The 24,771-nt window shown below is 32.2% G+C and overlaps 2 protein-coding genes and 2 long non-coding RNA genes across 4 annotated transcripts in view; 1 reads left to right on the top strand and 3 right to left on the bottom strand.

Moving 5' to 3' along the window:
* Positions 1–215: 215 nt before the first annotated feature.
* Positions 216–12,353, bottom strand: LOC143072688 (uncharacterized). The gene is made up of 4 exons (XR_012977276.1): positions 12,205–12,353; positions 4,459–4,596; positions 2,105–2,155; positions 216–734 (listed from the first exon to the last, which is right to left on the bottom strand). It is a non-coding gene; the product is annotated as an uncharacterized LOC143072688 (long non-coding RNA).
* Positions 12,354–13,026: 673 nt separating this feature from the next.
* On the bottom strand, positions 13,027–16,195 carry LOC143072689 (uncharacterized). Its single transcript, XR_012977277.1, has 3 exons — positions 15,681–16,195; positions 14,703–14,895; positions 13,027–13,480 (listed from the first exon to the last, which is right to left on the bottom strand). It is a non-coding gene; the product is annotated as an uncharacterized LOC143072689 (long non-coding RNA).
* Positions 16,196–16,655: 460 nt separating this feature from the next.
* LOC143072687 (phosphopantothenoylcysteine decarboxylase-like) lies at positions 16,656–24,407 on the bottom strand. Its single transcript, XM_076247759.1, has 5 exons — positions 24,220–24,407; positions 21,870–21,965; positions 20,373–20,501; positions 19,650–19,818; positions 16,656–16,867 (listed from the first exon to the last, which is right to left on the bottom strand). The coding sequence occupies exons 1-5, from the start codon at positions 24,328–24,330 to the stop codon at positions 16,788–16,790; spliced, it is 585 nt and encodes a 194-aa protein (XP_076103874.1). The 5' UTR covers positions 24,331–24,407; the 3' UTR covers positions 16,656–16,787.
* Positions 24,408–24,601: 194 nt separating this feature from the next.
* The window catches only part of LOC143072686 (NBAS subunit of NRZ tethering complex-like), a 167,116-nt gene continuing 166,946 nt past the window's right edge, over positions 24,602–24,771 (top strand). Inside the window, exon 1 of the mRNA XM_076247758.1 lies at positions 24,602–24,733. Within this exon, the coding sequence (XP_076103873.1) occupies positions 24,638–24,733 (96 nt within the window). The 5' untranslated portion in view covers positions 24,602–24,637. The remainder of the gene's footprint in view (positions 24,734–24,771) is intronic.

Here is a 24,771-nt window from a genome sequence, read left to right as displayed (position 1 = left end):
CACTGACTCTATTTTATGAGCTTCATATACAATTATTTCAAGATTTTCCAAGTCTCCCTATCATAAGACTGTTTACATTTTCTTATCATCATCATAGACACAATATTTATTTCTTGTCAATAAAGAGATGAGGAATTTCATTATATATACAGAAAAGCAATCATATAGGATTGTTGCTGGAAAATTGTCACATTGATACAAAGTAAAAGCTATAATAAAATTTTAGAACTTTTTATTTCATGAAAATCAAACCTAAATAACATAGAATGAAAGATCCACTAAACTCAATACATTGTACAATTCTAAATATTCAAATACATAAATGCATGAACAACGTATACACATTCTTAACTACACAATAAAACTGCTTTGATTTGATTTTAAACAGCCAGGAATCTGTTTACTTTCACCTTTTAGATAACATTTTATACATAGAACATAAAATGTATTCATGTAAATGAATTCTATGTTTGTTTCTTTAATGATAACCATTTTCCGAGTAGTAAAAAGTTCATCTTAAATGCATTTTAAATCATTGCACGTCTTCAATATATAAGAACACAGTTCAGTTGTCCTCCACATTGCAGATATTTTATCCAAGAACAAATTACAATATTAATTAATTATAACAAAAACACAGATCTAAGCACAGTAAAATAGTCTCCCCTGTTCTGTAAAGAATTCTTGTTCGTATTCTTTCTTAATTGTGTGGCCGGCACTAAATCTTGTTTAACCTACAAAATAATATATGGTTCAGTTGAATATATAATTAGTCCAATACAATACAGAATTTCAATGCCTCAAACAGTTGTTATTTATTTTCCATCTAAGAATAAAGCGTGTTTCATCAGTGCAAAAACAGAACATAATCCCAAGATTGTATCAAATTGTAAAATTTGTAATGCAGAAATACAATTCATTTGTGAGACCAATCATTTAAATGAAAAGTTAAAATTATTTTTTTCTTTAGTAATGACTTTACACAGAACCATGACTCAAATGATTTACCTTTTTGTTTTATGAAATGACAATGTGAGAGAAAACAAGGCTTCATCATAACTATTTCTTTTTATCAAGTATTGGTAATAAGAATGTGTTGGTGAATATGTAAACTGTGATGATTAAAATATATAGTGTTGTGATAGACAAACATACCGAAGTGATAGACATACATAGTGTGGTGATAGGTAAACAAAGCATGGTGATAGGTAAACAAAGCATGGTGATAGACAATAGTGTGGTGATAGACAAACATACTGAAGTGATAGACAAACAAATTGTGGTGATAGACAAACATAGCGTGGTGACAGACAACACATAGTGTCGTGATAGACAATAGTATGGTGATAGACAAAAATATTGTGGTGATAAATACACAGACTGTGGTGAATGACTTATGTAGTGTGGTGATTGATTATGTGTGGCGGTAGATATATTATATGTGGCCATAATTATACTATGTGTTGCAGTAGATACATAATATGTGGTGGTATATACATTATGCATGTGCCAGCAGAAGTATCATGTAGACATAGTTACAAGTACAATAACACTGAAACAATATATTTTTAAGGTTTACTCATCTTGAATGATAGAATCTTTGACTGACAGTTAGTATACCATATTTGCTACTTTTATTGAAAAGATATCTGACATGATATTTACATAAAATATTGCACGATATGTTGGAGCAGTTATTCTTTAAAAAACATTTCTTTTAAATTATTTCATTTCAACCAGGATTGTTTAATTGCTTATTAACTCTTTACATACATATGTAAAGAGTAAAGTGTCGGTGTTGACATGAATATCAATTATTTGGTCATTTTTTATAAATTTCCTGTTTACAAAACTTTGAATTTTTCGAAAAACTAAGAATTTTCTTATCCCAGGCATAAATTACCTTAGTCGTATTTGGCACAACTTTTGGAATATTGGATCCTCAATGCTCTTCAACTTTGTATTTGTTTGATTTTTAACTATTTTGATATGAGCGTCACTGATGAGTCTTATGTAGAAACGAAACTTGCGTCTGGCGTACTAAATTATAATCCTGGTACCTTTGATAACTATGAGTAATACTTTTAATTTTAATGAAGATTACCTTTTCCTTTTTCTTCTATGTTCTATCTTTCAAAAATCTAGTTTCACTTTTCTGAAGAAAAAAAAATAATAACAATTGAGTCATTTTTAGTTTAAAATCTGAATAAACATAAACAGATTTCTGTACAGAAAGGTGGATTATTATCATGCTCATATCTACTTTTAAAATGATATAAATAGGGCTTTGAAAGGTATACCCAGTGGTGTGATAGAAATAATATATAAATTGAGGTGAAAATATACAGTGAGGTGATTGATTAATAAAGTAAAGGTGTTTAATATGTAGAAATATACATAGAGACTGTGGGGGGTAGATATAGAGAAGGGGTAATAGAAATAGAGAGTGTGTGGTGATTGATATATAAAGTGAGGTGATGGATAAATAAAATGAGGTGATAGGTGTTTATGATGTTGTCATAAACATAGAGACATTGGGGATAGATATTGAGAGTATGGGGATAGATATTGAGAGTATGGGGATAGATATTGAGAGTGTGTGGTGATTGATATATAAAGTGAGGTGATGGATAAATAAAATGAGGTGATAGGTGTTTATGATGTGGTCATAAACATAGAGACAATGGGGATAGATATTGAGAGTATGGGGATAGCTATAGAGAGTGTGTGGTGATTGATATATAAAATCAGATGATGGATAAATAAAGTAAAGTGATTGGTGTTTGTTATTTGGTCATGAACATAGAGACTATGGGGATAGATATTGAGAGTTTGGAGATAAATATAGAGAGTGTGTGGTGATTGATATATAAAGTGAGGTGATGGATAAATAAAATGAGGTGATAGGTGTTTATTGTGAGGTCATAAACATAGAGACTGTGGGGATAGATATTGAAAGTATTGGGATAGAAATAGAGAGTGTGTGGTGATCATTATATTAAGTGAGGTGATGAATAAATAAAGTAAGGTGATAGGTGTTTAAAATGTGGTCATAAACATAGAGACTGTGGGGATATATATTGAGAGTATGGGGATAGATATAGAGAGTGTGTGGTGATTGATATATAAAATTAGATGATGGATAAATAAAGTAAAGTGATTGGTGTTTGTTATTTGGTCATAAACATAGAGACTATGGGGGTAGATATTGAGAGTTTGGGGATAGATATAGAGAGTGTGTGGTGATTCATGTATAAAGTGAGGTGATTGATTAAAAAAAGTAAGGTGGTAGGTGTTTATGATGTGGTCATAAACATAGAGACTGTGGGAATACATATCGAGAGTATGGGGATATATATAGTAAGTGTGTGGTGATAAATATATAAAGGGAGGTGATGGATAAATAAAGTAAGGTGATAGGTGTTGATAATGTGGTCAAAAACATAGAGACTGTGGGTATAGATATTGACAGTGTGGTGAGTGACACAGAGATTATGGGGATATATATAAAGAGTGTGTTGATTGATATATAAAGTGAGGTTATTGATAAATAAAGTGTGGTGATAGGTGTTTATTATATGAAGATATACAGAGAGACTTTTGGGGTACACAAAAAAGAGTGGGGGATAGATATAGAGAGTGTGTGAGTGGTGATTGATACATATAGTGAGGTGATTGATAAATAAAGTAAGATGATAGTTGTTTATTTTGTGGAAATATACATAGAGACTTTTAGGGCGAATATAGAGAGTTGTGGATATATATAGAGTGTGGTGATTGATACATAAAGTGAGGTGATTGATTAATAAAGTTAGGTGATAGGTGTTTATTATGTGGAGTTATACAGAGAGACTTTTGTGGTATACAGAAAAGAGTGGGGGATAGATATAGAGAGTGTGTGAGTGGTGATTGATACATATAGTGAGGTGATTGATAAATAAAGTAAGATGATAGGTGTTTATTTTGTGGAGATATACAGAGAGACTTTTGGGGCGGATACAGAGAGTTGGGGATATATATAGAGAGTGTGGTGATTAATATATGAAGTGAGGTGATTGATAAATAAAGTAAGGGGGTAGCGTTTGTATTATCCCGAGATATACATAGAGAATATTATGATACTATTATGATATATACATAATGACTGTTGGCATTGGTATGGAGAGTGAAGTGATAGACAATCATAGTATGGGGATAGCTATTAAGACTGTAGTGATAGATAATCATAGAATGGGGATAGCTATTGAGACTAGTGATAGATAATCATTGTATGGGGATAGCTATTGAGACTGTAGTGATAGATAATCATAGTATGGGGGTCCCTATTGAGACTGTTGTGATATATATGAAGAATGTGGTGCTAAATACAGCGACTGTAGCAATGGAAGAATATATAATTTATAAAGCACCACACTGTATATATCTTTTTTCGAGTATTATTTTCTAAAAATACTTTACCATCACTATTTCTGAGTGCTGCTTGGTTGTAAATCATTTAACTATTCTTGTTATTTCACTTAAAATTAGATGAACCATTTCCTTTTTTCCATTTTCACCAATGACCTCTAAATCCCTGCAAAATGTTGTTTGGTATTTCTGCAAGAAGAACACAAATATAAATAATGAATTTGATAATTGCTACATAACAAGTATACAAGCTTATACAAACATATCTCAGTGGACATTGCATATCTGCATATCTCCTTCCACTGCAAATTATACAATGACCAGTACATTTCTCTGACTTAGAGAAAATACAACAAGTTATAGTATACAGTCTTGTGAAAAATAGATAAAGAATGATGATAGATATAATCATTGTGTTACTATAAATATGATATGATGGTGATAAATATATACAGATAGGTGATAAGTGTGGACTTAGTTATAGTGGGGTTATGTGTATATACAGTGAGGTAAAGGGTCCACAGAATAGTATTAAGATATATACAGTGTGATGATATATAAACAAAAGGATGATATATATATATATATATATATATAAACGAGTCTAAATTGAAAACTACGTTCAAACCTATGATTGCGTTGGATAAAAACCGTAATTTTTATACGTGTGCATGTCAAACAAATTTCGTTGTAGAAGGGTCTAAAAACAGCACAAACAACATTTTCCAAAAGACCAACAAAGTGAAAAAGTATTTTTAAACAAAACGCATTTGACTAACAGGTCGAACAACTGATGTTCTTTAACCCTGCTGATATATATATAAGTACGTCTGAGTCAGTGACAACTTTCCAACAGATTAATCCATCGGATCGCCATCAATGATGGTGATACATGGCTGTGTACATAATGTATATACAACTCATCTAAACATCAATCCAACAATGTTAGATCTGTAAAATATATATATATACTATGTGGTGACATATATATCAATGGTTTTGTGATTGATTTAAACAGTGCAGTTAGTTAAAAGATACATACATGACATATGTGGAGGGGATACATATATAAAATATGGTGAAAAAATATCAACAGTGAGGTCAATAAAATTTTTCAGGGATGTCATATATATATAAAATGAGGAAATAGATATATAAATTTAATAGAAAGATATATAAAGTGAGATGATAGATATACAAATTGTGGTAACAGATACACAGTGTGGTGATATATGTATAAAATGTAGTGATAGATGTACAGTGTATTGATAGATATATTAAATAAGATGATACATATATAAACTGAGATGGTGTATCAATTAAATGAGGTCTTTCTTATATAGAATGAAGTGATAGATATACAAAGTGTGGTGACATATATACAGTGTGGTGATAGATATATAAAGTGTTGTCACATATGATCAGGTAGGTGATAGATGTATAAAGTGTGATGATTGATATATAAAGTTTGATGATAGATATATAAAGTGTGGTGATAGATACATAAGTTGTTTTGACATATGATGAGTTAGGTGAAAGTTGTATATAGTGTGGTGATAAATATATACAGTGTGATGATAGATATATAAAGTAAGGTGATTAATGACAGAGTGATTATTATACAGTGTGATAATTGATGACACAGAGTGGTAATATATATATACAGTGAAGTGATTGATGATACAGAGTGTTGAAAGGTAATACACAGTGGTGATACATATAAAGGGTAGGGTGATTGATGATACAGAGTGGTGAAAGATATATACACTGTGACGATTGATGATACAGAGTGGTGATAGATACATACAGAGAGTTGATAGCTATATACAGTGTGGTAATTGGTGATACAGAGTGGGGATAGATGTCTAGTGTGGTGATAGAGATAAACAATATAGTGACTGATGATACAGAGTGGTGAAAGATATATGCACTATGAGGATTGATGATACAGAGTGGTGATAGATACATACAGAGAGTTGATAGCTATATACAGTGTGGTAATTGGTGATACAGAGTGGGGATAGATGTCTAGTGTGGTGATAGAGATAAACAATATAGTGACTGATGATACAGAGTGGTGAAAGATATATGCACTATGAGGATTGATGATACAGAGTGGTGATAGATACATACAGAGAGTTGATAGCTATATACAGTGTGGTAATTGGTGATACAGAGTGGGGATAGATGTCTAGTATGGTGATAGAGATAACAATATGGTGACTGATGATACAGAGTGGTGAAAGATATATACACTGTGACGATTGATGATACAGAGTGGTGATAGATACATACAGAGAGTTGATAGCTATATACAGTGTGGTAATTGGTGATACAGAGTGGGGATAGATGTCTAGTATGGTGATAGAGATAAACAATATGGTGACTGATGATACAGAGTGGTGAAAGATATATACACTGTGACGATTGATGATACAGAGTGGTGATAGATACATACAGAGAGTTGATAGCTATATACAGTGTGGTATTTGGTGATACAGAGTGGGGATAGATGTCTAGTGTGGTGATAGAGATAAACAATATAGTGACTGATGATACAGAGTGGTGAAAAATATATTCAGTTTGGTGATTGATGATACAGAGTGGTGATAGATATATACAGTAAGGTTATTAATTATACAGAGTGGTGATAGATATGTAGAGTGTGGTCATAGATATCTATTCCTCAATTTGGTGTCCTACAGATACAGTCCTACATATATCGCTAGGCTGTATTTATATACTATCCAGATATCAGTCATGTGGTGTGCTTTAATATGTTCTGTTTGTTTTTCAAATATCTCTATATAGCAATAAGAATCCCACCCATTTTCTGAAAAGATACACACACAAACACCAGTCTTTTCTACGATGACAATAATAGTTTTCAAAATTGAAATGTGTATGATTGTGCAACAAAATCAACCATGTTGAAAAACAAATAGTTACAATGATAGGTGCCGAACTGAATCATTTTTAGTTTTCAGCAAACATACACAGATTGCTGCAAATATAAATCAATCGTTAGTATGCTTATATCCACTTTCAAATTGGTATAAACATGGTTTTAACAGATACACATAGAGTTGTGATAGCCTTATACAGTAAGAGAATATACCAAACATATTAAGTATGGGGATAGAAAAAAATAAATTGAATTGAGGTGATATGTATATAGAAGGTGGTGATAGATAAATGAAGTGAAGATATCATGTTAGGTGATAAATATATAGACTGTGGTGATGGCTATATCATATGAGGTGATGGATATATAAATTGAGGTGATAAATAAAAAAAGTGAGGTGATAGATAAAGAAAGTGAGATGATAGATAAAGAATGTGAGGTGATAGATATGAAAGTAAGATTATAGATATGTAAAGTGTAGAAACAGATGTACAAAGAGAGGTGATGGATATATAAGTGTGGTGATAGATATAGAAATGTGGTGATAGATACATAAAGTGGTGATAAGATATATAAAGTGTACTTACAAATGTCTGAAGTGAGGTGATTGATATATAAGGTGTGGTGATCGATATAGTAAGTGAGGTGATTGATATATTAGATGTGGAGGTAGATATATAAAGTGTGGTGATAGATATGGATATAGTGAGGTGATTGATATATAAAGTTTGGTGATATATATGTTAAGTATGGTGACAGATATATAAAGTGTGGTGATATATATATAAAGTCTAGTGACAGATATATAGAGTGTAGTGATATATATATAAAGTGTTGGGATAGATATATAAAGTCTGGTGACAGATATATAGAGTGTAGTGATAGATATATAAAGTGAGGTGATAGATACATATTGTGAAGTGATTGATATATAAAGTGTGATGATGTATATGTTAAGTGTGGTGACAGATAAGGTCTGGTGGATAAAAATAAAGTGTGGTGACAGATATATAGAGTGTTGTTACAGATATATAAAGTGAGTAGATAGATAGATATAGATATAGTGAGGTGAGTGATATATAAAGTGTGATCATGGATATGTTAAGTGTGATCATTGATATGTTAAGTGTAGTGACAGATATATAAAGTATGGAGACAGATATATGTAGTGTGGTGATAGATTTATAAAGTCATAAATAATGGAGTAAAATATATATCAAGTGAGGTGATAGATATATATGTAGTGAGGTGGTGGATATATAAAGTGTGGTGACAGAGTCTGGTGACAGATATATAAAGTGTGGTGACAGAGTATAGTGACTGATATATAAAGTGTGGTGACAGAGTCTGATGACAGATATATAAAGTGTGGTGACAGATATATAAGGTGTGGTGATTGATTTATGAAGTCTGGTGACAGATATATAAAGTGTGGTGATATATATATATATATATATATATATATATGTATAAGGTGTGTTGATGTGTATAAGGTGTGGTGATGTATATATAATGTGTGGTGACAGATGTTAAAAGCGTGGTGAAAGATTTATGAAGTGTGGTGGCAGATATATAAAGTGTGGTGACATATATATAAAATATTGTGACACATATATAAAGTTTGGGGAGATATATAAAGTGTGGTAACAGATAAATAAAGTGTGGTGATGAATATATAAAGTGTGGTAACAGATAAATAAAGTGTGGTGATAGATATATAAAGTCTTGTGACAGGTATATAAGGTTTGATGACAGATACATAAAGTGTTGTGATAGATTTTTAAAGCGTGGTGACAGATATGTAAAGTGTGGGTATAGATATATAAAGTCTGGTGACAGATATATAAAGTCTGGTGACAGATATATAAAGTGTAATGATAGATATATAAAGTGAGTTGATAAATATATATTGTGAGGTGATTGATATATGAAGGGTGATGATGGATATGTTAAGTGTGGTGACAGATATATAAAGTGTGGTGATAGATATATAAATTCTGGTGACAGATATATAGGGTGTTGTGACAGATATATAAAGTGTGGTGACAGATATATAAAGTGTTGTGATATATATATAAAGTGTGGTGACAGATATATAAAGTGGGGTGATAGATACATAGTGACATTATGGATATATAAATTGTGGTGATGGATATGTTAAGTATAATGACAGATATATAAAGTGTGGTGACAGATATATAAAGTATGGTGATAGATATATAAAATGTGGTGACAGATATATAAAGTATGGTGATAGATATATAAAGTGTGGTGATAGATATATAAAGTCTTGTGACAGATATATAAAGTGGTGATAGATATATAAAGTGTGGTGAAATATATATAAAGTGTGTTGATTGATATATAAAGTGTAAATATAGATATATAAAGTGAGGTGATAGATATATATAGTGAGGTGATTGATATATAAAGTGTGGTGATGGATATGTTAAGTGTTGTGACAGATATATAAGGTGTGGTGACAGATATATAAAGTGGGGTGATAGATATATAGTGACATTATGAATATATAAAGTGTGGTGATGGATATGTTAAGTATAATGACAGATTTATAAAGTTTGGTGACAGATATATAAAGTGTGGTGACAGATATATAAAGTATGGTGATAGATATATAAAGTGTGGTGACAGATATATAAAGTATGGTGATCGATTTATAAAGTGTGCTGATTGATATATAAAGTGTGCTGATTGATATAAAGTGGTGATAGATATAAAAAGTGTGGTGATGGATATGTCAAGTGTAATGACAGATATAAAAAGTGTGGTGATAGATAAACAAAGAGTGGTGACATATATATAAAGTGTGGTGACAGAAATATAAAGTATGGTGACAGATATATAAAGTGTGGTGACTGGTATATAAAGTTTGGTGACAGATATATAAAGTGTGGTGACAGATATAGAAAGTGTTGTGGCAGATATATAAAGTGTGGTGACAGAATATAAAGTGTGGTGACAGAATATAAAGTGTGGTGACAGATATCTAAAGTAGTGATAGATATGTCAAGTGTAATGACAGATATATAAAGTGTGGTGATAGATATACAAAGTGTGGTGACAGATATATAAAGTGTGGTGACAGAGTCTGGTGACAGATATATATAAAGTGTGGTGACAGATATATAAAGTGTGGTGACAGATATGTAAAGTGTGGTGATAGATATATAAAGTGTGTTGATTGATATATAAAGTGTAATTATAGATATATCAAGTGAGGTGATAGATATATATAGTGAGGTGATTGATATATAAAGTGTGGTGATGGATATGTTAAGTGTGGTGACAGATATATAAGGTGTGGTGACAGATATATAAAGTGGGGTGATAGATATATAAAGACATTATGGATATATATAAAGTGTGGTGTTGGATATGTTAAGTATAATGACAGATATATGAAGTGTGGTGACAGATATATAAAGTGTGGTGACAGATATATAAAGTATGGTGATAGATATATAAAGTGTAATGAGAGATATATAAAGTGTGCTGATTGATATATGAAGTGTGGTGACAGATATATAAAGTATGGTGATATATATATATATAGTGTGGTGATAGATATATAAAGTCATGTGACAGATATTTAAAGTGGTGATAGAGATATAAAGTGTGGTGATGGATATGTCAAGTGTAATGACAGATATATAAAGTGTGGTGATAGATATACAAAGAGTGGTGACAGATATATAAAGTGTGGTGACAGAAATATAAAGTTTGGTGACAGATATATAAAGTGTGGTGACAGATATAGAAAGTTCAGTGACAGATATATAAAGTGAGGTGGCAGATATATAAAGTGTGGTGACAGAATATAAAGTGTGGTGACAGATATATAAAGTAGTGATAGACATATAAAGTGTGGAAATGGATATGTCAAGTGTAATGACAGATATATAAAGTGTGGTGATAGATATACAAAGTGTGGTGACAGATATATAAAGTGTGGTGACAGAGTCTGGTGACAGATATATATTACGTGTGGTGACAGATATATAAAGTCTGGTGACAGATATATAAAGTGTGGTGACAGATATATAAAGTCTGGTGACAGATGTATAAAGTGTGGTGACAGATATAGAAAGTTTAGTGACAGATATAGAAAGTGTGGTGGCAGATATATAAAGTGTGGTGACAGAATATAAAGTGTTGTGACAGATATATATTAAGTGTGGTGACAGATATATAAAGTGTTGTGACGGAGTCTGGTGACATATATATATAAAGTGTGGTGACAGATATATAAAGTCTGGTGACAGGTATATAAAGTGTGGTGACGGATATATAAAATGTGCATGTGGTGACAGATATAAAAGGTGTGGTGACAGATATATAAAGTGTGGTGACAGATATATAAAGTCTGGTGACATATATATATAAAGTGTGGGGACAGATATATAAAGTATGGTGACATATATATAAAGTCTGGTGAAATATATGATAAAGCGTATATAACATGGCAAAATCCGTATCACATGCCGCATCACCCTCGACCAATATCATAAAGTGACAGAAGAGATAAATCAAGGTCCTAGATATATAGCAATTATCTATCATATTGAATACACCTTAATTATTGGTAACCCCGGTTGACCCGACTGCATAGAACTTTTGACGAATACAACAATCATTTTTCCTTTGTGGCTTCAGATATTTTTTTTTACTTCAAAATTTTACTACAACCTGTGTGATATCCAGTAATGGCGGACAAATAGTGATAAGGTGCAGTGGCGGATCCAGGGGAGAGTTCAGGGGGGTTGGACCCCCCCTTTTTTAACGATCAATGCATTGGAATGGTGACTTATAGTTGGACCCCCCCCTTTTTCAAATGGCTGGATTCGCCCCTGATAAGGTGTATGAAAAATTACCATCAACATCAAACCACTCTCGTTTTACAAGATTTGTTACATTTTCACCAGTTTCAAGTTTCATGTCCTATTAACACAAATCTATCTCCACATAGAAGATTTTTTTTCAAAAAGTGAAAGTAGAAATTAACGGATCCGCCCAGTTCCGGTCGCGCATGCGCACAAATACGAGGTTACAGTCCGGGTTACAATATCTATAACCTTGTATATTATATACCTCTTCTGGCCGGGCCCGAATTAGTGGTGTTACACCTATAACAGAATTTTTTCTCAAATTAAGAGATTTCAATGCACCAGTCATGTTCCAAAATCATTTCTGAGCATGCGTTTAAAATTTTACATGTCTACATAACACGGTTACTGAAAAAAAATTAAAAAACTAGAACCCCTATTTCAGCTGATTTCTATAACATAAGTCTTTAAAATGGGTTAAATGACCACTTACATTAGACTTTGAATTAAAACCTCAAAAAGGGATTTAAGTGCATTTTTTTGTTTTCCTAGTTCACTTTATACATTGAACCATCAGATTAGCCCATAAAAGTTTAAAATCATTCATTTGAATTTAATTTAAATTGCTTAAATTTTCAAAATTTTGCTAAAAAAAAGTTTAAATTTAAGAATTTCTGCCAATTTTTCTGCCAATTTCATACTTTTTTCAAATAAAATTCAGTTTATCAGGAAGAATAGGTTATCTAAAGATTAAAAGTCCATTTGTCATCTTTAATCCAATTAACAATCATATCTTAGGATGTATTTGCCTCAGCAGGTATAAATTCTAAACCATGTATCAGAACAGAGGTAGGGGTCCTATTTTAGGCTATAATTGATTAAATAAAAAGAACTTGTACATATTTTAATGGTTTTTATTAGAGAGTGATAGATTGGCTACAATTTGATCATCATTGGATGTCAGTTTAAGCAGTTTGGAGGTAAAAAATGACTAGAAAAACAAGTAAGTTTGCAAAAACTCATGGTTTTAAAAAGGGTAATGTCCCTTGGAATAGAGGTAAAAAATTTGAATTTATCACAATATCCAAGAAAAATCACTTGTGTCGGCTTTCTCAAAGTGTTTTTGACCAAAGGGTAATACAAAGTCACAATGGTGTCATGAAGATTGATAATGTTGATGGAACTCCTGTCGGACATATCCTCCTTCGACCAAAGCCCAAAATTCCTGATGTAGTTGACAAATACCTTCAGGCTGCTAATAACTGTATTGATGCTGGTCCAAATAAAGTGTTCAATCCTCAGCTTGTAGAAAAACTTTTTACCACTGAAATTAGAAAACATGATAAGTCAGATTGTGATGGTCATTTAAGATTTGATACGGAAAATTCAAAACAGTGGGGTTGTGTATGGCGTGAGAGACTAAAATGTCCAAAATGTAATTTTGTAAGCAATTATTACAGATTGTATGATACTGTTGAATCAAACAAAAGAGGTCCGAAGGCTGCAAAGCTTAATGTACAGATCCAGTGTGGTCTGATAACTTCTCCGATATCAAACAAGAATTTAAGAGATATTCTTATGATTTCTAACATTGTCCCACCTTCCTCATCTGGCATGCAAAAGACTGCTAATAAAGTTGCAAAACAGGTTGAGGAATTAAACAAAAAAAGTATGCAAGACATAAGAAAGAAATTGGTTGAAGAAAATAGAATATGTGGGCTATCCGATGAAAAACTTGTTAGAGTTGAATCCGATTGTCGATATAACAACCCTCTTATAAATAGTGGCACTACACCGTTTCAAGCTGGTACCCAGGTGGTTTGCACAATGTCCGAAAACAATACTTCGGCCAAACAAATTGTCTCATTGTTTACTGGTAATAAACTCTGTAGTGTAGCTGCTAGATTAAAAGGGAAGGGTTTTAAAATTGTCTGTCCTAATCATGAAGGTGTGTGTACAGCAAATATTGCTGAAGATGCCTCCATTGGTAATGAGGGAGCATACAGCAGCTGGTGTGCAACTGAGGTCAGTGATTACTTGAAAATTTCCCACATAACAACTGATGGGGATAGTAGAGCATTTCAAGGTGTAAAACAGGTACACGGTACCAATGTTGAGGCACTTCGTGATGTTCGACATTTATCAGCAAGTATGAAACGGGCTATTACAAGGTGCACATTTAGTCCCAGTCTATTTGCTGGTACAAATAAGCTTAATCAAAAGAATAGATTTGCACTTGATATTAAAGCAAGGTGTGTTGCAGAGTTGAATCAAAGCTTTAATGTGCACCAGGGTGAACTGTATACAGTTAAACAGCACATGCCTGAAGTAATTAAGACTATAGTAATGTGTTACAAAGGTTATTGTGGATCCTCTTGTAAGGTTAACTCTTATGTGTGTGCTGGTTTGCCTTCAAATCATTGGATAAAGAATTTTATTCCAAATGGTAGCACATGTAGAATGACATGTGATGATGAAGTTAAACTTGAAAACTGCATAGGAATTTTACTTGGTCCCAATAGTTTAAATCTAGTACGGTTTCTTACCTCGACACAGAAAAGTGAAGCTTTCAATCGTGCGCTGAGTCGTTGTAACCCGAAGAATGTAAGCTTCCCGCGTAACTTCCCAGGTCGTGCACATGCTGCTGTTCACATGATAAATCATAGGTTTGCTAATTCTGCTCTCCTGCTCACTGAACAGCTTGGTGTTAAAATAACAGCACCAAAAGTTATCAGGAAACTGAAACAAAGGGATAGGCGTCAATTGTACATATACAAACATAAACGTAGTCATGTCGCAAAATTGCAACGTGCAAAAAGTCGCAACAGAAGGTATCGTCTTCATGCATTGATACATTATTCGCAGCCTGCTTTTTATTCCAAAGGCATTGCAGATCCACACTATGATAAAAATTGTGTGAATAGAAATGTTGTGACCAATGACCATGCATATCAATCACATCCAAAGCGACACCCAAAAATTCATTAATTTCAGCTTGCATGCTCTGTTTGTTTGTTTGTTTGTTTGTTTGTTTTTGTAAATATTGGATATTTTGTGTATATGGATTGTTAATTACTTTTATTTGTACCTTTTTCAGATTTTATAATATGCAGTCTCTGTGCGGTTCATGTTTTTTACACCGAGGTGGATAAATTCCACGACAAATTTGTCGGTCCATGTTGACATGGTTTGGTTCTAATGATAGGTGCTCAGGGTTCACACAATGGTTCTGGTGACACAAATGTGACACCTGTAAACTTTCTGAAAGTTCAAAATTATCATAAAATATCATGTAGGCATATCTATGGCTAAGCACAGTTTTTTTCTTCATCTCCCATGGCCTTTTAACACACAGGGTGGAATATTTTTGCCCCCTCCCTCCAAGATCACATATCCAACAGTTGTGTGGACCCTGGACAGTCATATTATTTAAAATTCTGTCCTTTTGCTTGATTTTCCACTCCTCAATATTCATTTTTAATAAATCATTCAAAAATTTTCATCAAAACATTCAAATTTTTTACCTCAATGTCAAGGGTGCACGTGCAGATTCCTGTAATAGGAAGTACACCACTAATTAATGGCCCCATTGCTTTCTATGTTAAATTCCTCAATTTCGAGTGGTCACAGCTCTTTTATCTTAAGTTCAAATAAAGTGACAATCATTGCATGTCAAAGCAACACCTTCTGGTGTCCTGTACTGAAAAAATCAGCATACCTTACATGGCATATAAGAAAGAACTGGTTCCCTGAACTTCGGATGTACCAAAACAGGTACTTCCGATCTGACAAAAAGGCAAAATGTACCCTCCTTTTTAAATTTCATGCCATTTTTTTATTATTCAAATTTATCAGTCAAAAATTGTTCTACAATGATCACCAGTCATGCAGCTTTCATTTGATACCAAAATTAATAAAATATTCTAAATATTTTGAAAGTTATGTCCATGCGTAGGAACTATTTTGTGTTAAATATGTACTACTTTCTGGTATGTGCTTTCTGGCCGGGCCCGAATTAGTGGTGTTACACCTAGATTGTGACAAGGGAAGTAACTCCATAATTTAAGATAAATTAGATAAACTTTTCCATACATATATATTTTTCAGTCATGCGTTGCCCTCCTAAATATTTCTCCAAGATATTGTGTATCAAAGGTTTTTTTTAACAACAAATGATAAAAATGAAACAAATCTGATGAAAAGTTCACTACATTAAATGCATTCACTAGCATCTTCTATTGAACTAAATGCATGTCAAGTAATCATTATGAAATACAAAATCATACTAAATATAGATACATGTAATACTTATATAATGTAATAGAACATGAATTAGAGACGTACTAGTTCTTGTACATCTGCACCAAAATCATAGATCTAACACAAGCAGTTCATCTAAAGCTTATGTAACCGCAAACTAATACATTGTTGACGCCACCACCACATTCCTAAGTGTGGCTTTTCCAACTTCATCGAGGTTCAACAAAAATCACTCAAACTGTATTACATGAAATTTTATTTCAATTTAAGTTAAGAAAATATTTACATAAATGCAGAGACATGAATGATCAATAAAACAGAATGTAAAAGCAGGACTAGAGACATCATAGTTTTCAAATAAGGAGGTAGGACTATGTTAATGGGACTGTCGAATGTACTATATCCATTATTTTTGTCACTATTGTTGAAACTTCAGCCATTGCACCAAAACCTGAAAGAGTAATAATCAACAATTCAGATGGGTCAAAAAATTTGGACTATTATACTAACAGTCCCAGTCAAAACTAATATTATTAAATAAATGTATTTGATAAAATAATTTTAGACAAATTTCTCATCCTTTTTTTTTAATCTAATGTTTGACATAGAACTAAAACTTAACAACATGATATGTATTTTAAACTTTGGTTAGTCTCCAAATGTTTCATCTTTCAAAAGTAAGTGCAGCTGTTGATATGTTCTGATTTATTTTGCTTAAATGGTTCAAAATATTATATATACTGAGCCAAAAAAGTTTAGCAACATTTTTTTTCAATTTTTTTTTGGTTGTTTCTCAATTATTTTTTGAACTTCATTGATATAATCCTTAGTTTTACCTGTAATTTTAAACAGTCTTACTTTTTTTCTGGATGATTGATTTCGCGCTATTTCAGCTTTGCACGTGTAATTGATGTTTTACCTTCTGTACCTGAATTTTTAAAACAAAATTCAAAATTTTTTTTCACTTATGTTCAGAAATACACCATTGGTAAGAAAAACACATAAACGTTTGAAAACATTGCATGGGGCGTCAACCAGGCCTCCCCGAAAACGACCGTCAGAGGTTTCTTGGAATGGTTGATGCCAGAATGAGTGTTTCTGATGTTGTGGATCGATTTAATGTGCATAAGTTAACAGTTTAGAGACTAACAAACAGATATCGACAAATTGCAACGGCACAGGATAGGTCAATATGTCGTAAACCAAAAAAAACTATCGTCAAAGGAGAAGAGCTACTTTCGCTTTACGTCAACATGTGACAAGTTTTTTCTGGCCATAAGAGTAGTGCATTGATTACGAGCAGCTGCTGGTGTGCCTGCCAATCCTTCATTGATGCACTTAGGGCATGGCCAAGAAATTGATTATGAATAACACTATACTCATTTTCGCATTTTGACCCTCCCGAGCTCCATACCAAGAAAATTCTAATGAATGTGAGTGATAAATATTCATGTTGCTTCTGACATGTCATAATTTTATTTTTTTATTATTAAAATCATATGTTGTTACAATTTTGTAATAAAATAACATTTCATGTTTTTGTTGCTAAACTTTTTTGGCTCAGTATATATATAAGTAAAATAAGTCAGAAAAAATCATGAGTCTTATTTCATGTATTTGGAAAGTACCTGATATCTCATCATCTCTTGACCAATCGCTGATTCTCATTGAACTTGATGAAACATAGTTTTCAAATCATATAAGATTGTACATGTTACTATGTATTCCCTTTTATACATTTTATTTTGATTCTGATGATTGAAATTTAAACATTTACAATTTCAATGAAACAAATCCTAAATCATGGCATATTGATCGTATTCAATTATTTTTCTTTAATTAAAGAACCTTAGTGAGCGTGCTGGACAAAGAAATTAACTAAGAAAAACAAGTGAAACTGTGAGCTACTGTTCACTGATGATACAGCTTCCCCAAGTGGATAATGTAATGTATAAAGTATACAGTAAACAGGAAGATGTCAAGTGATGAAACTAAAATCAAATCACACCATAAAGCTGACATATATTAACCCTTAAACTAAATTTCAGAAATCCTGGCATTGAAGTTCCTGAGAAAAATGTGACGAAAATTTTCAACTTGGCCATCATGTGTAAAATAATATAAATGTTCGGTAAACAGGAAGTTGTTGAGGGATGAATCTGAAAACGCATCACATATATAGCTGACTTATATAAACCCTGAAACCAAATTTCAGAAATCCTTGTATTGTAGTTCCTGACAAAAATGTGACGAAATTTTTCAACTTGGCCATCATGTGTAAAATGATACAAGTGTTCGGTAAACAGGAATTTGTCGAGTGATGAATCTGAAAATGCATCACACAGTATAGCTGACTTATACAAACCCTAAATCCAAATTTGAGAAATCCTGGCATTATAGTTCCTGAGAAAACTGAGAACTGACGGACATGTCAAAAACATAATACCCTACACAACAAAGTTGAGTGGGATAAAAATAGTATGTCCTTATTATCTACAAAGTTTCATGAAAATATGTTGTTTTGTTTCAGAGGAGTTGCAGTAGTATATTGGGGCAAATAAGTTCAAAGGGGCATAACTCCTAGAAAAATATTGAATCATAATTCCTGTCTATATGCACATCTACATAGTATGTTCTTATTATCTAAAAAAGGTTTCATGAAATTCTGTTGTGTGGTTTCAGAGGAGTTGAGATGACAAGAACAAGACTGACAGACTGATGGACGGACAGATGACAGTTAAAAACATTATACCCTCTGCAACTTTGTTGCATGGGATATAATAATGAAAGTCTACATTATCTGATAATAATGGTACTATACATTTTCACACAAAAATTACAAAACAAAAATCATTCAAATTATCATATCAAAACAGTTTTGTATACAGAATGGTACAATTTATGCAGAGATCTTGGAAAGATCTTGTCTTTAGGTCCTGCCCACCATAAACTTTGCAAAGGACCAACAATTTTTTTTTTAATTTTGCAATAGAAATAGTTACAATCATGAGGACCAGCAGATTTTCATCAAGGACAACCAGGGAAAGAAGAGCTACAGTGAAACCTGACTAAACCAAATCCTTGTATAAACTAAACAAGTTTGTAAGCACCGTCATATCAAATTATGTGCTTTGTGAACCTGATAAAACTGAACATCTGTCAAAACCAAACAAAATCTTAAGTTCAGAAGAGGATCGTTTAAAACAGGTTTCACTGTATGATAAATGTCTTACCGTCATCTCCACAAGCTAATTTCTTCCTGATACAAGGAATTTCTTTGTATCCAAAACTTTTTAATTTATCTATCTGTTGACTTGTTAATGGATGATTCCACATGTGTGTGTTCATGGCAGGAGCAAATAATAACGGTCTCTTTAAATCCCAAGCTCTTATTACACATGTCTAGAAAATAAGAAGAAAGGTTTTTAATCATGGGCCATACCAAAAACAATTTTAAGTTTAACAGATTTTAAAGGAACACATGACTGCTTATGTTTTCTTGATAAATATTGAAATACAATTTTATTTTATTTTTTGTATTAAAGCTGAAAAATATAATTGTGTTAAACTGAGCTAGTTTACCTACAACCATTTTAAAAACTTTTCCCTCTTATAAAAATCTTTCAATTTCCAAAAATTATTGGCGCTGAACCGAAGAGTTTAGAACTCGAATAGATAAACATAAGCATGGATTATTGATATATGATGTTTTAATTTCTTTACTGTTATATTGAATACTTATACTAAAAACATACTTTAGATAATGATGATTAAGCATCATACAAGGGTACATTACATTTTTCAAAATAGAAGTTTAAATTCTAGTAAAATCATTACAATAACCCACTACACTAAAACGAAAAACCCAGAAAAGCAAGGGAATCCAATTTTCCTTCATTGGTCTCATTTCGATTCTGAAAGAAAAATAATAAGTTTACTTTACATGTAGCACTTACTAATAAATTATCACAGATTCCATGTGTAAGTTTTGCTAATGTGTTAGCATCGAGTGGAGCTATAACCATCAGATCGGCCCATCTTCTCAGCTCTATATGTAATATAGGATCACTAACAGTCTTCCAGTCCTGTAAAAAAAATTATCTATCATAAACTTGAATATACAAAATGTGTCCAAGGTCAATACTTTTACAACCCTATAAAATTACTAAAAGAAGGTTTGAGACCACAGTTATCCTCCTTTGATTATTTGATTAGTGGACAGTGTGTTACTTGCCAATTTTTTTTATACCCCTACCAAATTTATTTCTCCATGTTTTATGCCTCAAATGGCAAGAAGGGGGGTGAAAAATTGAATACAACACGTTTAATAATTTCATGTGTCCGAAGCGTTTATCTGGATTAACCTTCATCAGGAACGCTGAAAGCCAAACATTTGAAATCTGAAGATGTATAAGTACCGAAACCGTTGAAGATATAACAAAAATACCTAAAATAAATAGCCAAATTCAAAGTCAACTTTACCTGAGGGAGTTGAAACCTTAGTTTCTTAATAATTTCAAAATTCATAGACGAACAATTTTAGAAAAGTTTGTTAAATCATGTCAGTACCGAAGTACTGACTATTGAGCTGATGATAACCTTGGGGACTGATAGTTCACCAGCAGAGGTATTGCTCCAGTGATGTAAAAAATTGAAAACAACACGTTGAAAGTACACTGTAAAAATATTTGGGTCATGAATTTTAAAGGAAAGTGTGATTTGGTCCAGCTGAAAAAGGTTAAAAATTAGCACTTCGGAAGATGTCAAAAGATTTCAAGACCCTCTTAACATAAAATTGTCCATATTTTGAGTTAGAGCAGATGAAGTTTTGTATAATTTTGATATAATTTGTCCCAAAAGTAGTAAAACACACTGAAAAAATATTGCTGACAAAGCGCAGGTGGTTTTTTTTTAACTTTCATTAATTGTCTAAAAGAAATGCACTGAGAGATAACTATGCAGGTCTCGGACCAGAAGCAATACTTATAATTACAGTTTTTGATAGGATCATGAGAACACAATTTCTATCAAGTTTTTCTTTTATTAACCTGTGCACTTTGTTGTGGAAACTCTTGTCATCATGAATGTTACATTTCATTTTTGAAATGAAAGTTAATTTCAGAATGACCCACGATTGCTGTTAGCCAATCAAAAGAACGTACTATAATGAAATATACATGCGAAGTAATTATTATGTTAATCATGGGACAATAAAGATATTATTTTTTTATTTTTTTCAATTGGTGTTTAAATGATTTCTTTATTCTGTACATTGTTCATTTCTATAATCAGTTTTGTATGACCTGATTCTTTAATTTTCAACAGTTACTCTGTTTACTGTTGCACCCCATTATTCTCTTTTCTTAATATATTTTGCTCATTTTTCTCTATTTGTTGTTTCTCTTGTTCAATAATCTCAATTCTGTTAAATATCATACATGTTACAAACAAACCTTCCATTCATCTGCTTCTGTTAAAACAGGAATCTGCAAGGATTTGTGGTCAAAGAAGTTTAACGCTTTCTCTGTTGCTACAACTTTTATTTCCAGCTGAAAAATTATCAATAAATCGTAAAAATGTTTTTTTCATAAATCTGATATTAATGTTGGCAAAGCATTCTTTAATTATTTACTTGTGATGTCAACAAGTCGAAATTTGTGGCTTAAGAGCATATTTTTTTTTTGATTCTCCAATTTTGTTTGACATTTAGAGCTTCAGCTTATTATCATGATCATAATTGTGTAAAGGCTAAAAATAAAATAAGGAGATATGGTATGGTCACCAATAAGACGTACCACTATCCATCAGAGACCAAATGAGACCACTATCCATCAGAGACCAAATGACATACTGTAAACCAACTTAATTTTCGCGGATACTTTATTTCGTGTTTATAAAGCCCTTACTAGCCAATTTCAAGGCGATTTAATTTTGAAATTTTGAAATTTGTTTGATGTAGTTAAGTAAGGAAAGATCCAAGTTTTACATAATCACAATGATTTATATTCACGTTATTTTTTTACTCGCAAGAAATCATGAAATATCGCTTACGAAAATAAGTTGGTTTACAGTAGTTCTGTCTTCAACAATGAGCAAACTCCATACTGCATATACTATTTTAAATGAAATTATATACTTAGAATTCTTTTTAAATTATCATAAAGTTAATGATTATGTGATAAACTTCATCAACCATCATTTTTCTTTTAGATTTTGTGAAAAATTGTCATATCAACAGATACAACATGCACGAGACAGAAATTTTCAATGTTAGCAACAGCTTACTTCTTCTCAGTCGAGAGAAAGAGAAAGTATGATATCATAAGCCTACATCATTGATGTTGTATGAGAAATCAACAATAAAAAAGTTATCAATGGTCTTTGAAAATAAAATCAGGGAAGTTTATTGGCTACTTCTCATCTCTTCTGTTCTGTCCAATGAGATAAGTTCTCTCATTTGGTTTACCAGTACACAAAAAAAATAATCTGGTGTTTTCAACATTCAGTATGAACTAGCTGAGACCATTATTTGTCCCTGCATTGAAATACAAAAAGCAAACACTTATCATGACAATAACTCCTAACTGCCCAATAACAGTGTTTGAATAGACTACTTTGAGTTCATCCATCACCGGAAAAAACTCGTCAATTATATGCGCCTTTATGACATCATTTACCAGATAGAGGGGGTCGCCTGTATCCCTGCACTTTTTACGTTCATCAAGCGTCTAAGTGATCATCATTATGCAGGATAGACTAGACATAATGGTTGTTCTGTAGGTACTTAATGACAATTCCCTAATGACAGCAATGCTGATTGTCAATTTTGAGAATTCAATTTGCCGAATAATTCGTACAATATAGAATTATAGTTTTCCAACCATTCGCTCAACATTGGAATGGAAGTGACGACGCCCCTAAACGCACAAATGACGTACACTAAAACCAGAGTTTTTGACGGAATTGCATCGAACTCGAAAGTTGTCTATTAATTACAAATTTTCCAAAATAATGTATTTTGAAAGACAAATAATAGTGCAGATACCATGCAACAAAAGAAGTTATAAAACTATAACCTGACCAATTATTCTGATTTGAGGCATTAAAAATTAAAAGAGGGTGGTAAAGGGGGGATTTGAACATGGCAACACATGAAATAAAAATCACAAAAATGTTGCACGGAAAATAAAAATCATGGAAAAAGAATCACAAGAAATAAAATCATAAATATCAAGGAAAAGGGTACTAGAAATTATTACACAGCCGTTCTTGGAGATCATGCAGTCATTATTAATGGACATGAAGAAGCTGCAATAGTTTCATCTGATATCAAACAAATATTTAAGTATACTTTGATATATATGCTATTAATGAAAGAGAGCAATTAATTTTATGTGAACCATTTTAATTGTTACATAATCTAAAATTATTTTAATCAAATGCAGGACAAGTGAGAAATAAGGTGTACCGACATGGAACACAACGGGCATGACAGGAAACAAGAAGCACGCACATCAAACCAAACATGACCAAATGAGAAATAAAACGTCAAAACACAAAAACACATGAAATAAAAAGGCAAAACACATTTCATGAAAATAACTTAAAAGGGGGCGTAACCCTTCTATCCCCCTCCCTTTAATCCGACAAGTTTATTAGCGAAAACTGCCAGGACCCTCTGATTCACTGATCACCATTATGGCAGTAAGAATATCAAAAGAAGAATGACACTAAAGCTTAAGCTTGTGTGTACTGTAACTAGTGTACATAATCAGATAATCATTGATAAGTGGGTGGGGATACCTGGTCATCAATGTTGACAAGTTCCTGGACTAAGATAGGGACTTTTATAGCAGCAACACTTCCTGTGCAGCCAATTAAAACCTTTCTGCCTCCTACTGTTGGACCTGACATTGCTGTTAAGCTTCAAATGTTCACCCCTGTAGCAGAAGGATTCCCTCTATTCATGATGAAATGTAAAGTCTAGAGAGAATCCAAACAGAGAAGGGAGTTAATTTCAATTGAAAAGGTATTCCCCAATCATATTAAAATAAGTTATCATGTAAATTTGAAGAGTTAGTCATAAATTAAATAAAACCGTATATATTTGTTCATGACATAATCCTTTTAATGAACTACACGCACATCATGATCATTTATTGATTTTATTAAATAATTTATTTCGGAACCTCTTTTGACCTTTGCGTTTTAAAATGTAAATATGGCGAACGAAGAAGACGACGTGGAACTAGCAGAAGAAAACATATTGTATGACTTAACAGTCCAAGCTGAATGGCCCCAAGAATCAGAAATTTTTGTACGTCTACCTTTCTATTCACTTTCCCTATTTATGCA

The sequence above is a fragment of the Mytilus galloprovincialis genome, chromosome 4, assembly GCF_965363235.1.
Source record: "Mytilus galloprovincialis chromosome 4, xbMytGall1.hap1.1, whole genome shotgun sequence".
NCBI lineage: Eukaryota > Metazoa > Mollusca > Bivalvia > Mytilida > Mytilidae > Mytilus > Mytilus galloprovincialis.
Note: the sequence above shows the minus strand (reverse complement) of the source record. Positions and strands in the feature narration are given on the sequence as shown.